This window comes from Austrofundulus limnaeus, unplaced genomic scaffold, assembly GCF_001266775.1.
Source record: "Austrofundulus limnaeus strain Quisiro unplaced genomic scaffold, Austrofundulus_limnaeus-1.0 Scaffold59, whole genome shotgun sequence".
Taxonomy (NCBI): Eukaryota; Metazoa; Chordata; class Actinopteri; order Cyprinodontiformes; family Rivulidae; genus Austrofundulus; species Austrofundulus limnaeus.
The window spans coordinates 59,852-69,257 of record NW_013952461.1 but is presented as its reverse complement, the minus strand read 5'-3'; the positions used below and the strand labels follow the sequence as shown (position 1 = coordinate 69,257).

At 36.3% G+C, this 9,406-nt stretch overlaps 1 protein-coding gene across 8 annotated transcripts in view; it reads right to left on the bottom strand.

Moving 5' to 3' along the window:
- Window positions 1-999: 999 nt before the first annotated feature.
- The window catches only part of tead3b (TEA domain family member 3 b), a 35,251-nt gene continuing 26,844 nt past the window's right edge, over window positions 1,000-9,406 (bottom strand). The window contains exons 5-16 of one of the 8 annotated variants that reach the window (XM_014009509.1): window positions 8,984-9,046; window positions 8,778-8,840; window positions 7,049-7,060; window positions 6,099-6,224; window positions 5,960-6,003; window positions 5,727-5,789; window positions 5,261-5,325; window positions 5,037-5,173; window positions 4,576-4,749; window positions 3,642-3,785; window positions 3,407-3,559; window positions 1,000-3,137 (exon numbers count right to left, since the gene is read on the bottom strand). In XM_014009509.1, the coding sequence (XP_013864963.1) occupies window positions 3,024-3,137; window positions 3,407-3,559; window positions 3,642-3,785; window positions 4,576-4,749; window positions 5,037-5,173; window positions 5,261-5,325; window positions 5,727-5,789; window positions 5,960-6,003; window positions 6,099-6,224; window positions 7,049-7,060; window positions 8,778-8,840; window positions 8,984-9,046 (1,158 nt within the window). In that variant the 3' untranslated portion in view covers window positions 1,000-3,023. The remainder of the gene's footprint in view (window positions 3,138-3,406; window positions 3,560-3,641; window positions 3,786-4,575; window positions 4,750-5,036; window positions 5,174-5,260; window positions 5,326-5,726; window positions 5,790-5,959; window positions 6,004-6,098; window positions 6,225-7,048; window positions 7,061-8,777; window positions 8,841-8,983; window positions 9,047-9,406) is intronic. The other 7 variants (XM_014009513.1, XM_014009510.1, XM_014009512.1 and 4 more) reach the window with 7 other exon arrangements.

The following is a 9,406-nucleotide window of genomic DNA, read 5'->3' as shown; positions in this document are numbered from 1 at the left end:
TCAATGTACCCTTTCCTTTTTAATTTCAACAATATATTGACAATTGGTATATTAGCCTTTTTTTCCCCATTTTGCTGTATCATTGACTTTTAAACATTCAGCACAAAGACACATGCTGACATTTTGTCTTAGAAACGGCAGGTTTTAAGAAAAGTCTATTATTCAATCAATAATGGCAAACTGTGCACATCCTGTTTCACTAAACTAGACCCAAACTATGCTATTATCATTTGTCATAAATAAAWAGATTCATCTGCTGGCATGCAATCAAAACAAAGCAATAATTTGAACTGCAAAGATCTATTTAAAGTTCATTTTCCCACAAAACAACCCATGCAATGTTTACGACAAAGTTTAAATTGAAATAATATACTCAGAATTCTTTAAAGATGTTTTTCCATCCCATGATGATCAACAACTCTTTATCTGAAGCCCTCAGGAACTTCCTTTGTTTCTACCATGATAAATATATTTAGATGTGACCCTGAGAGAGCTCATCTTTCCCAAATGAAACAGGACATGCATTGTATAACATTTACTTCAGACACCTCCTTTGATTTATTTAAACCTTAATTTCATGAACATAGTTTACCATTTTGTCTCATTTAGTTTAATTTTATGTGACTTTTTAGAACATGTAACAAATACATTTTGTGATTATGCTTTTTGCCATCTTTATGAAGTAAAATGTACACAGACTTATAATTAATCTGCTTTTTATTGTGCTTTAATTGTTTTTATATGTGCGATCTGTTTTATTGTTTTTAGTTATTTTGCTCTCTGTTAAGCACTTTGTGATGTTTGTGTCTGTGAAAGTTGCTATATAAATAATACTTATGTATAAGCTTTAAAGCACAATTGTATTTTAGTTAAAAAATAAAGTTAATTAAAAAAGACAATAGTGTTATAATATATTTGCTTATATATGCATTTCAGAAACATCATTTGGTAGCTCCTGGATTTGTTAAATTGTTATTAAAAGAAACACTGTGGACAAAACAAATTTAACAAACATTTAATGAATTTTCTGGGGGAAATGGCCCCAAAGGCACCATGCGTCTTGTATTGTTAGATACATTTGTTGATTACATAGTCCAACCTCTATTTTTAAGTATAAAATTGCAATGCACAATGGTAACAGAGACAACGAGTAAACCACCTTAAACCAAAAAGAAAAWAAAAGCAATAAAAACAAAAATCCCACACCATTCAGAATATGATACATTAGATATCTCATTAATAATTATCAATACCAGCACAATCACACAATATTTTCAGTGTAGCATAAGGCAAACACTGAAAGTCAAAACACAACAGAGTCAAAACGATAATCTTGATAATAGCAAAAGATGTCTACGATAAACCGAGAGACCTGCAAGAGGAGGAGTGTTATGTGTCTAGCTTGTGAAGTTTGACATTCAAAGCCAGGGGCAATTATCATGCCACTGATATGTCTTAGATTTGCACTTTCATGGCAAAGTTGTCCAGTGAACCTTACAGAGTAGTTACTCGTCCAGCAGGACTCGAGGGGTTGCCAGTTAATCCTGCATCTAATCCAAGACCTGCTACAGTTCTATCATCCCCCTTAATGGATAATTATCAACACATCTGGAGAATTCCTGCCTTTTCTCTTCCAACCCTATAAATAACAATCAACAGTCATAATCCACAGAGACAATAGCTATCTTTTAAAATAATTATCTAGACCGATTTTAAACCTATTTTGCCTGTAAAAAAATGTCTTAAATATAAAACTGAACTTTTTGCAACAAATGTAGCTTCTCCATGCGTTACTTGGAGAAGAGTGAAGCAAATAAACCAACTTCACAGCATATAATCTCTTTTTTAAACAAAAGAAACAGTGATTAACTTCTCCCCCTTTAACCATGGTCTCTGTGCCGAGTTCTCCATTACTATGAACAAAAGTTCCCCCACCCGCCCCAAAAATACTCCTATGTAACACATATTCCTTTAGTATCCACTGACTCACAGTACAGAATAAACACTTTTTTTAAAATTGAGTTACGCTACATACCTCAAGTCAGAAAATAAGCACTGCTGTTGTTGCAAACCCCTGTCGTAGTTCAACATAAGTGCATCCGAGCACACGTCTTCAAACTGAGGGAAATAACAGGGGGTCTCGTACGAAAGGCTAGCAACTTTAAAAMCCATCCTTAGTGTCAATGGTCAGTAACAGATAGATGCTGGTAAGACCTGATTTGTACTTGTGTAGTAAAATATAAAAAAAAGCAGAACCTTAAAACACAACAAGACAAGGAAATCCCCCCAAAACATTTCARTTGTTAAGCTTGGGATGAGTTATTTAAAATGTATTATTTTTTATTTTTTTAAATGTTATTTTGAAAAACAGGCTTCATGGAAATTAGTTATCCCATTTCCTCAAAATCTGCCCCCACAGATGCTGAACTGATTTTTTTCTTCTATTATGTCTGTAACAAAATACGTGTAAGAATAGTTTATGTTCATTTAAAAACAAGAGGTAGTAAAAAAAAAAAGAAAAGGCAATTCAAAGTGGCAGGCAATGATGTAACCTTTGGTAAAAAACAAGGCACTTGCTGTCCTCGCAAACTTAAAAAAAACTTGCCTCTGGTTTTCCTCTTTCCGTGGTCCAATTGTATCCACTTTTGCAGTCCAATGTACACTTCTGTTGCTTGTTGTTCACTTGGTTACCGCTGAGAGTCCTTTCCAACCTAACCACATTCTCGTTCCATCAATAAAACCTTTCAAACTTCATCAATCATAAATGACCCACTTCATATTTTTTTTTAAACACATGAAAAAAAAATGGCTGGTTGTCCACAGTTCTTCAAATTTTCTTGGCGTATTGGCACGTTTACACTTTTGTTTTTCCTTGCATTCTTTCTTTAAAGCATAAAATGTGTCCATGTTAATTCAGTCTACCGTTGTTAAAGTTCTTTTTTTWAATTTATTTATTTGTCGTAGCTTCTCCTGGATGGCTGAGGTGGTCGAAGAGACATTGCATCAGGCTTTTCCAGAAGTCGTTATTCTTTAACAAGTCTGTAGACGTGATACTGAGCTCCATGTTCACTGTTAGAAACCTCAAAAACAAAAGCTATACAGAGAAGGGTCTCCTGGGTGTCGCGGTTTGTCACCACCTGAGGGGAAAGGAGAGGAGATGCTGTTAAAGCAAAATGATGCTACGCTCACATACTGTTTTTTTTTTTGGCTAGATTTAGTGTAAATACAAAAATTATCAAAAGTAGTGTGGCCTTTATAGTCCTCCTTTCCATTCTTTTTTTTTTGTGTATTTTAAAATGGATCAAGGCCAAAACAACACACTTAAAATTCAGTAAAAAGAACTGCTTTTTAAGATCACATTGAATTCACTTTCCAAAYCCTCATTTAAACATTGAGTATATGTTACCTGTAAGATTGTGAAGTTTTCAAGAACACTGTTCATCATGTATTTCTCAGGCAAGTGTTTAAGTTTGTGGATAAAGTTGATCATGTACTCGCACATAGGGGAGCGGTGGATCCTGTAAACGTACTTYCCTCCCTCCATGCGGGCATATTCTGTCTGCAACGTATATGGGAGCGTCAAAAATAGCCGGACAAGAGTTCTTACTTAAAAGAGYAAGAATTGTCTTAAACGTTCTTACCTCGACTTTTTCAACAACCTGCTTGCCGAATGAGCAGACTTTGGTTGAAACGGTGATCGTCATGTTCTCGATGCTGCTGTACTGGCTGCTGACGCCATAAAAGGAGCCTGGGCCGTCCAGCATCCCGCTGCTGTTCAGGTCGGCCTGCAGAATGCAAACATATGGTCATAACAATCAAAACACATTCTGAAAAGTAATGTAAAAAAAATACTCATTAACCCATTTAATACCAGATTTTTCCCAAACGTGAAAATATCCAAATCATATGTCATTGGTAGCTTTTTGAACCAATCAAGTATAACTATTTTTATAATTATTTTTTTAAATAAATTAAATTATGTATGAAAAAGTATGTTGATCGGTCTCRATTTTATGATCGGTCACAATTGTGACCGGTGGGTTTGTGTGTTTGAATAAAATTTGCCTCAGCTTTACTTTAGTGCAACATTTGTTACTGTACTTTGCACAATAATAATTGTGATTTTGACATTCTAACATTTTAGTGCAACCAGAAAACACGCATAACACTTGTGTGATCCATTCAAGTTGAACATAAAATATTTGGGTGCAATGCCCCTTGTGTAAAGTACAGATACAAGTAGTACCACATTCTAGGCAATGGTAAATTTAATTATAGTGTAACATATAAGTATAAAGAGCTCAGATCTTGAACAAAGTGCTCAGCTGTTTATGCATAACTATAGTGAACTGTCATACAATTCCCACAATGGACGCAGTCTGTTGTACTGCTCCTTTTCACCATTTGGTGACTTCAGAAAAAGGGGCGTAAATCACCAGCTTTATCACAAGACGATAAGAAATTAATTTGTTTGGATAGAAGATGAGCATGAAAGCATGAAAATTAAAACCATTAAGTTACTAATTTGTACAATAATAAAAAAAATAAATAATAATAATAATAATAAAGACCCACCCAGAATTTAACAAGAAAAAAAGCGTTCTGGGGGCCTTTCTCGTAAAGCTCTTTGAGCCCGCCCTTTTTTTCAGGGAACTTGTCGTAGATTTGCCGGATGTCCACAGCCTCCAGGAGAGGATCACTGTAGGAGGGGTTGGTCTGTCCAATGTGGACAAACAGATGTTTGCTGTACTGCAGAGCACAGAGAGAAGACATTGACAAATGTCAGTTTGGGACCTCCATAGGAACACAGGAAATTWGTGTTTTRGAGACACAAAATCTAAACTAGTCAGTACAAACATTTCAGTGCCGAAAGATTATATCCCATAATAATGTTCTCTGTAATATGTAAGAATAGAAATGGGGTATTATATATTAATACATAAGATCAGTTGTAAAAATAGATTAAATTTGTACAGTTACTGATAAACCTTGCCATATTCAGTAGTCAAAATCTCCGAGCTTTATCTCAGGCTTACATTGTCCGGGTCTCTCTGGACCTCCATAAAAGCCGAGTACTCCAGCATCCGAAGCTTGGAGGACGCGATTGTCCGATCCTGCCACACTGGAACCGCTGTAGCTGCTGGTGCAGGAGGCGTCGCCAAGGGCTCATAGGCTGCACAAATACACACAATCATTCCTCAGAGAGTGACATTTCATTATTTCTGAAGCACATACATTATTTTTTTAATTTTCCACTTACCTGACATGGGTTGTTGAACAGGACCTTGTAGGTTTGGGTATGGGGGTTGTACAAATGGTTTGATGCTGAAAGACAGAAAAACCACCCAGTCAAGCAAAGATCTTGTTTATCAGCTGTTTGCAGCTAATGGGTTCCATTTCTTATCTCTTATATAAATCTTTAATGTGTGAATTTGTTAGTTTAAAACAGTGAGCATGTGTTGCTGCACCAGGTAGGCGTAAGTTCACCTGCTCCAATGCTTACTGACAAATTACTGGAAACTGGCAAAACGATCTGCCAATATATATATTTTTTTCAGGTAATCAACCCTGTGATGTGCTGTTTTCATTTTTTTTATGTTCTCAGTAATATCTAAAGCAGTTGTTGGTGGTTTAAATCAGTGCAGGAAACATGCAGCACAGCAGAATGTAGAAGAGTTAGAGCTGCTTTGTGCTCAGAGTCGGGCCTTGGCTAGCGGGGAACTTACGCATGGCTGGTGCAGCCGGGCCCAGGAGTCCTTCCCGGGTTGAGATCTAGAACCATCCTGGTGCTGAAAAATGTGATTCATTAAACATACCCTAAAATACCCACCTGGCAAAAAACGATCCACTTATTTGCACATTTATTTATCGCTAATGTTAAGTTTTCTTTTCAGAATTTGCACACACCTTGTTCTTACACTATAAAACTCTCTCGGTTGATATATAGGGGCTTACTTACTCCTGAGATGGTCCAGCCTGTACTGGGATTGGAGCCGGCCAGAACTACAAAGTAAGATAACAGATTAATTCTTCTTGTGGCTTTATAAATCTAAAACATAAAAATAAAAAATCTGTTTATTTCTCATAAAATTACTCACTCTGGCTGGTGGGTACGGGGCAGGAGACAGTGTCTGAATATGATTCTTTATCATACTCGGGGAGACGATCTGTGCCGAGGACAGTGTCGCCATGTTCTGCAGGGCTTTGTCTTTAGATGCCTGATCCTACAGGTTGACAGAAAACATAAAGAAACACGAGTCAGTCACAAGGTGGCGCCATAACCTAAACGTGACATACACAAGAAGTGGTCCAGTCTGGGAAATGTTTGAAGATAGGCTTTTTCAAAAGTCAGATTAATGTAAAGCAACATCACCAGGTTCTAAATATGATTGAAAGAGAAGCTTTTAGACCGAAGCAAAGAGAAGAACGGAAAAATGAAGCAGCACAGATCTGGTTACATTGCGGGTCAGTATGTTATCAGGATCACCACCAGAAGCAAAGAGAAGTGATTCAAGCAGCATGATCTAAGAATAAATATTAAAAAGATTTTTAAAAAATGTTTTTAGCACGTAAGCATAGATTTGATTGCTTACAATATGTCTAAAGCCAACAAATTCAAAACCAAACCTCATGGAGGAGTCATTCAAACCACATTATTTTTCTTTTTTTTAACTCACTTATTTGTTTGCAAAATGCCCAAAATCTGTCTTTGCAATTAAAAGGAAAGATGCCTATGAAATGAGACCCCGCATCAGAGAGCAACACCTAAATGCAAAGCAAGCAAGAATTTGGCTTTTGGCAGAGGCCGAGGGGTGATTATGGCAGGATCTGCAGCAGAGCTGTGCTCCAAGCTTTTTTTTTCTTTTTTTTTTTCAGAAGCATTGCTTCATGACGAAACAGCAATGAGACGGTATATGCCATGCCAGCAGAAGGCCATAGCAAAAGGGACAGTGCACTAGTACGGACAAAAATAAATAAATAAATAAATAAATAAATAAATAAAAACAGGGGAAGGTGGAAGCATGTTACACAAGTCAGATTCACTTACCAAATTCATCGCCTGAATCAAAAAAGAGAGAAACCATTAGTAAGAAGCAGTTCTACATGATGCTTTGAGACTGAATTTCCTTGAGCACATAACTTTTAAAGAAGCGTTTAAATCCAATATAATAACCTGCCTTTCATACTATGGAAATGATGTGCAATAGTTAAAGACATAAAAATTACATGGATATGTGCACAGGGAAAAGCTTTGCTCTTATTTAAACCAGTTTCAGTAAAGTGTTGTTCTATTCTATTCTATTTTATTCTATTGGTAAGCAGTCAGTTGTTTACTAAACTTAAAATTTTGCCTCATCTGTGTACTGTTGGCAGTGAAATGAGGCTTTGTAGCTCATCACATTTAAACTTGCAGAAAATCAGACCTTTAAACCTTAATACCACAAAGGTTTTGTGCACTAACTGATATGCAATTTTACTTTTTTCTTATCTTAGAAAGTACCTTTGAAAACTTAAAAGTACTCACTGCAGTGATACCATACTAAAGTTTTTTTTCCAGAATTACATCAAAAAGTACAGTTTAAGCGTGTACTCCACTAGTTTAGTTTTTTTAACTTCATGATTTTTTTGAACAGGTTTTCATGTGTAAACAATGAGTACATGTATTTTTAAATGGCTTGAGTTCAAAACAAACTACTTGATAAACTGTATCAAGTTTATTTTATTTTTAATGTTTGTATTTGTTGTTTAAATGAAATAAAAAAGAACTTAATAATTTATAAGCTGTTCATAACATCCAGTTTCTTGTTTATTTGTCAGCTTATAAAAGCGACAAAACAAGTTCAAACAGTATTAACAAGAACCCTGTCAATAAAATTAGGTGTAACTGAATATATTTATTCATGTTTTTTTTCAAGGAGTTGTATACTTTATAAATAGGGTAAACCTGATTTGTGGGAGGCCTGATGTGGGGATGATGCATCCATTTCCTAATAATTTCAAAGACCAGCCTGCTCTGACAAATAACCAACATCATTTAATAAAACCCAAAGCCTGTAATGGATGTTGCTGCCCCCTAGAGGATTAGTTTGCATTCAGGCATTAATTTGAGTTCAAGTTTGCTCCACAGAATAGATTTAGCAGTTTCTGCATAAATTATTTCTTTGTAAAAATGCAAAAACATAGATTTCTAAAGAATGAAGAGTCCAGAGGAACTTGAAGGAACATTAAAAAGGGTCATGTTTATTACACAGAAAGATTAATTTGYTTACCAAGTTTATAAAAGCCACATAAGAAATGATATAGAAGGTAAAGATATTTAAGTAAGATGAGTTATGAAAGGGTCAGAGGAGTACAGAAGGCTGCAGAAGCATGGCAGCAAAGGAGACAGATACAGAGCTGGAGCAACATGCAGCTCATTGGCTTCTCTTTGGGTCTGTGATAGCAGGACGTGTACATTCATTTAAAGCAGAAACTAATYGATTTCAATTTGTAGTAGAGGCAAGAGTCGTTTTTAATGAYGCTCAGATTTAGGATACAAAACACTGTRTTGGTYTATTGCATGCAAAGAAGGAAGATGGGACTTTTTGTCGCCGATCTCATTACTTTTTATGGCCTTTTTCCATCAAACATGCATCCACTCATGCAGCAGGACCACGCCTTAACATCAAAGACAAGACCGATAATCAGATCGTACATCAACTGGCAAAGAGATCATGAATTAGCTGGTTAGTGCAAAAGCCAAGCGTGTGCCAGCCCCGCAGCGGTGAAGCGCATACCTTTAGCTTTGACTGGATCTCGCGAGATTTTCTCCGGGCGAGAACCTGCAAGTGGCTAGAAACCTGCACAGAAGAATAGCCGAGAGGAGGGAAGAGGAAAGGAGACAAGGTCGAGAACAGGAGAAAGGAAGAAAGAAAGAAGCCGTAACCAAAGAGGAAAGAGACGCCCCGTCAGTGTTGCCGGGAGGCAGGCCGGCAGCACCTACCTTTATACCCGCCTGGTATTCACGCACTTTCTTCCGTGCTAACACCTGTATGTGACTAGACACCTAAAGGGGTGTGAAACAGTTTTTGAGCATAAAAATAGCATACGCCCATGCATGCACGCATACACAATTCTGCAGGTGCATATATGTAAAGAGTTAAAGAGTTCTTTAGGAGGACAACAAATAAGAAATATCATATCTGCAGCAAAACCACTAAAATATAGGAATTAAAGCTTGGTGATACATCAGAGCTGTGCATCTCACTTTAATGAACTGAGTAGTCAACTATCTGACTTCATTGTCATTGTCTGCTCATTAAAACATAAATTAGTCACCTAATTAAATTCTCTTAAAGGGATCCATGATTAGTTGTAACATTAGACTTTATTTGATAAACATATATTTTAACTGTAAAATAAAGAC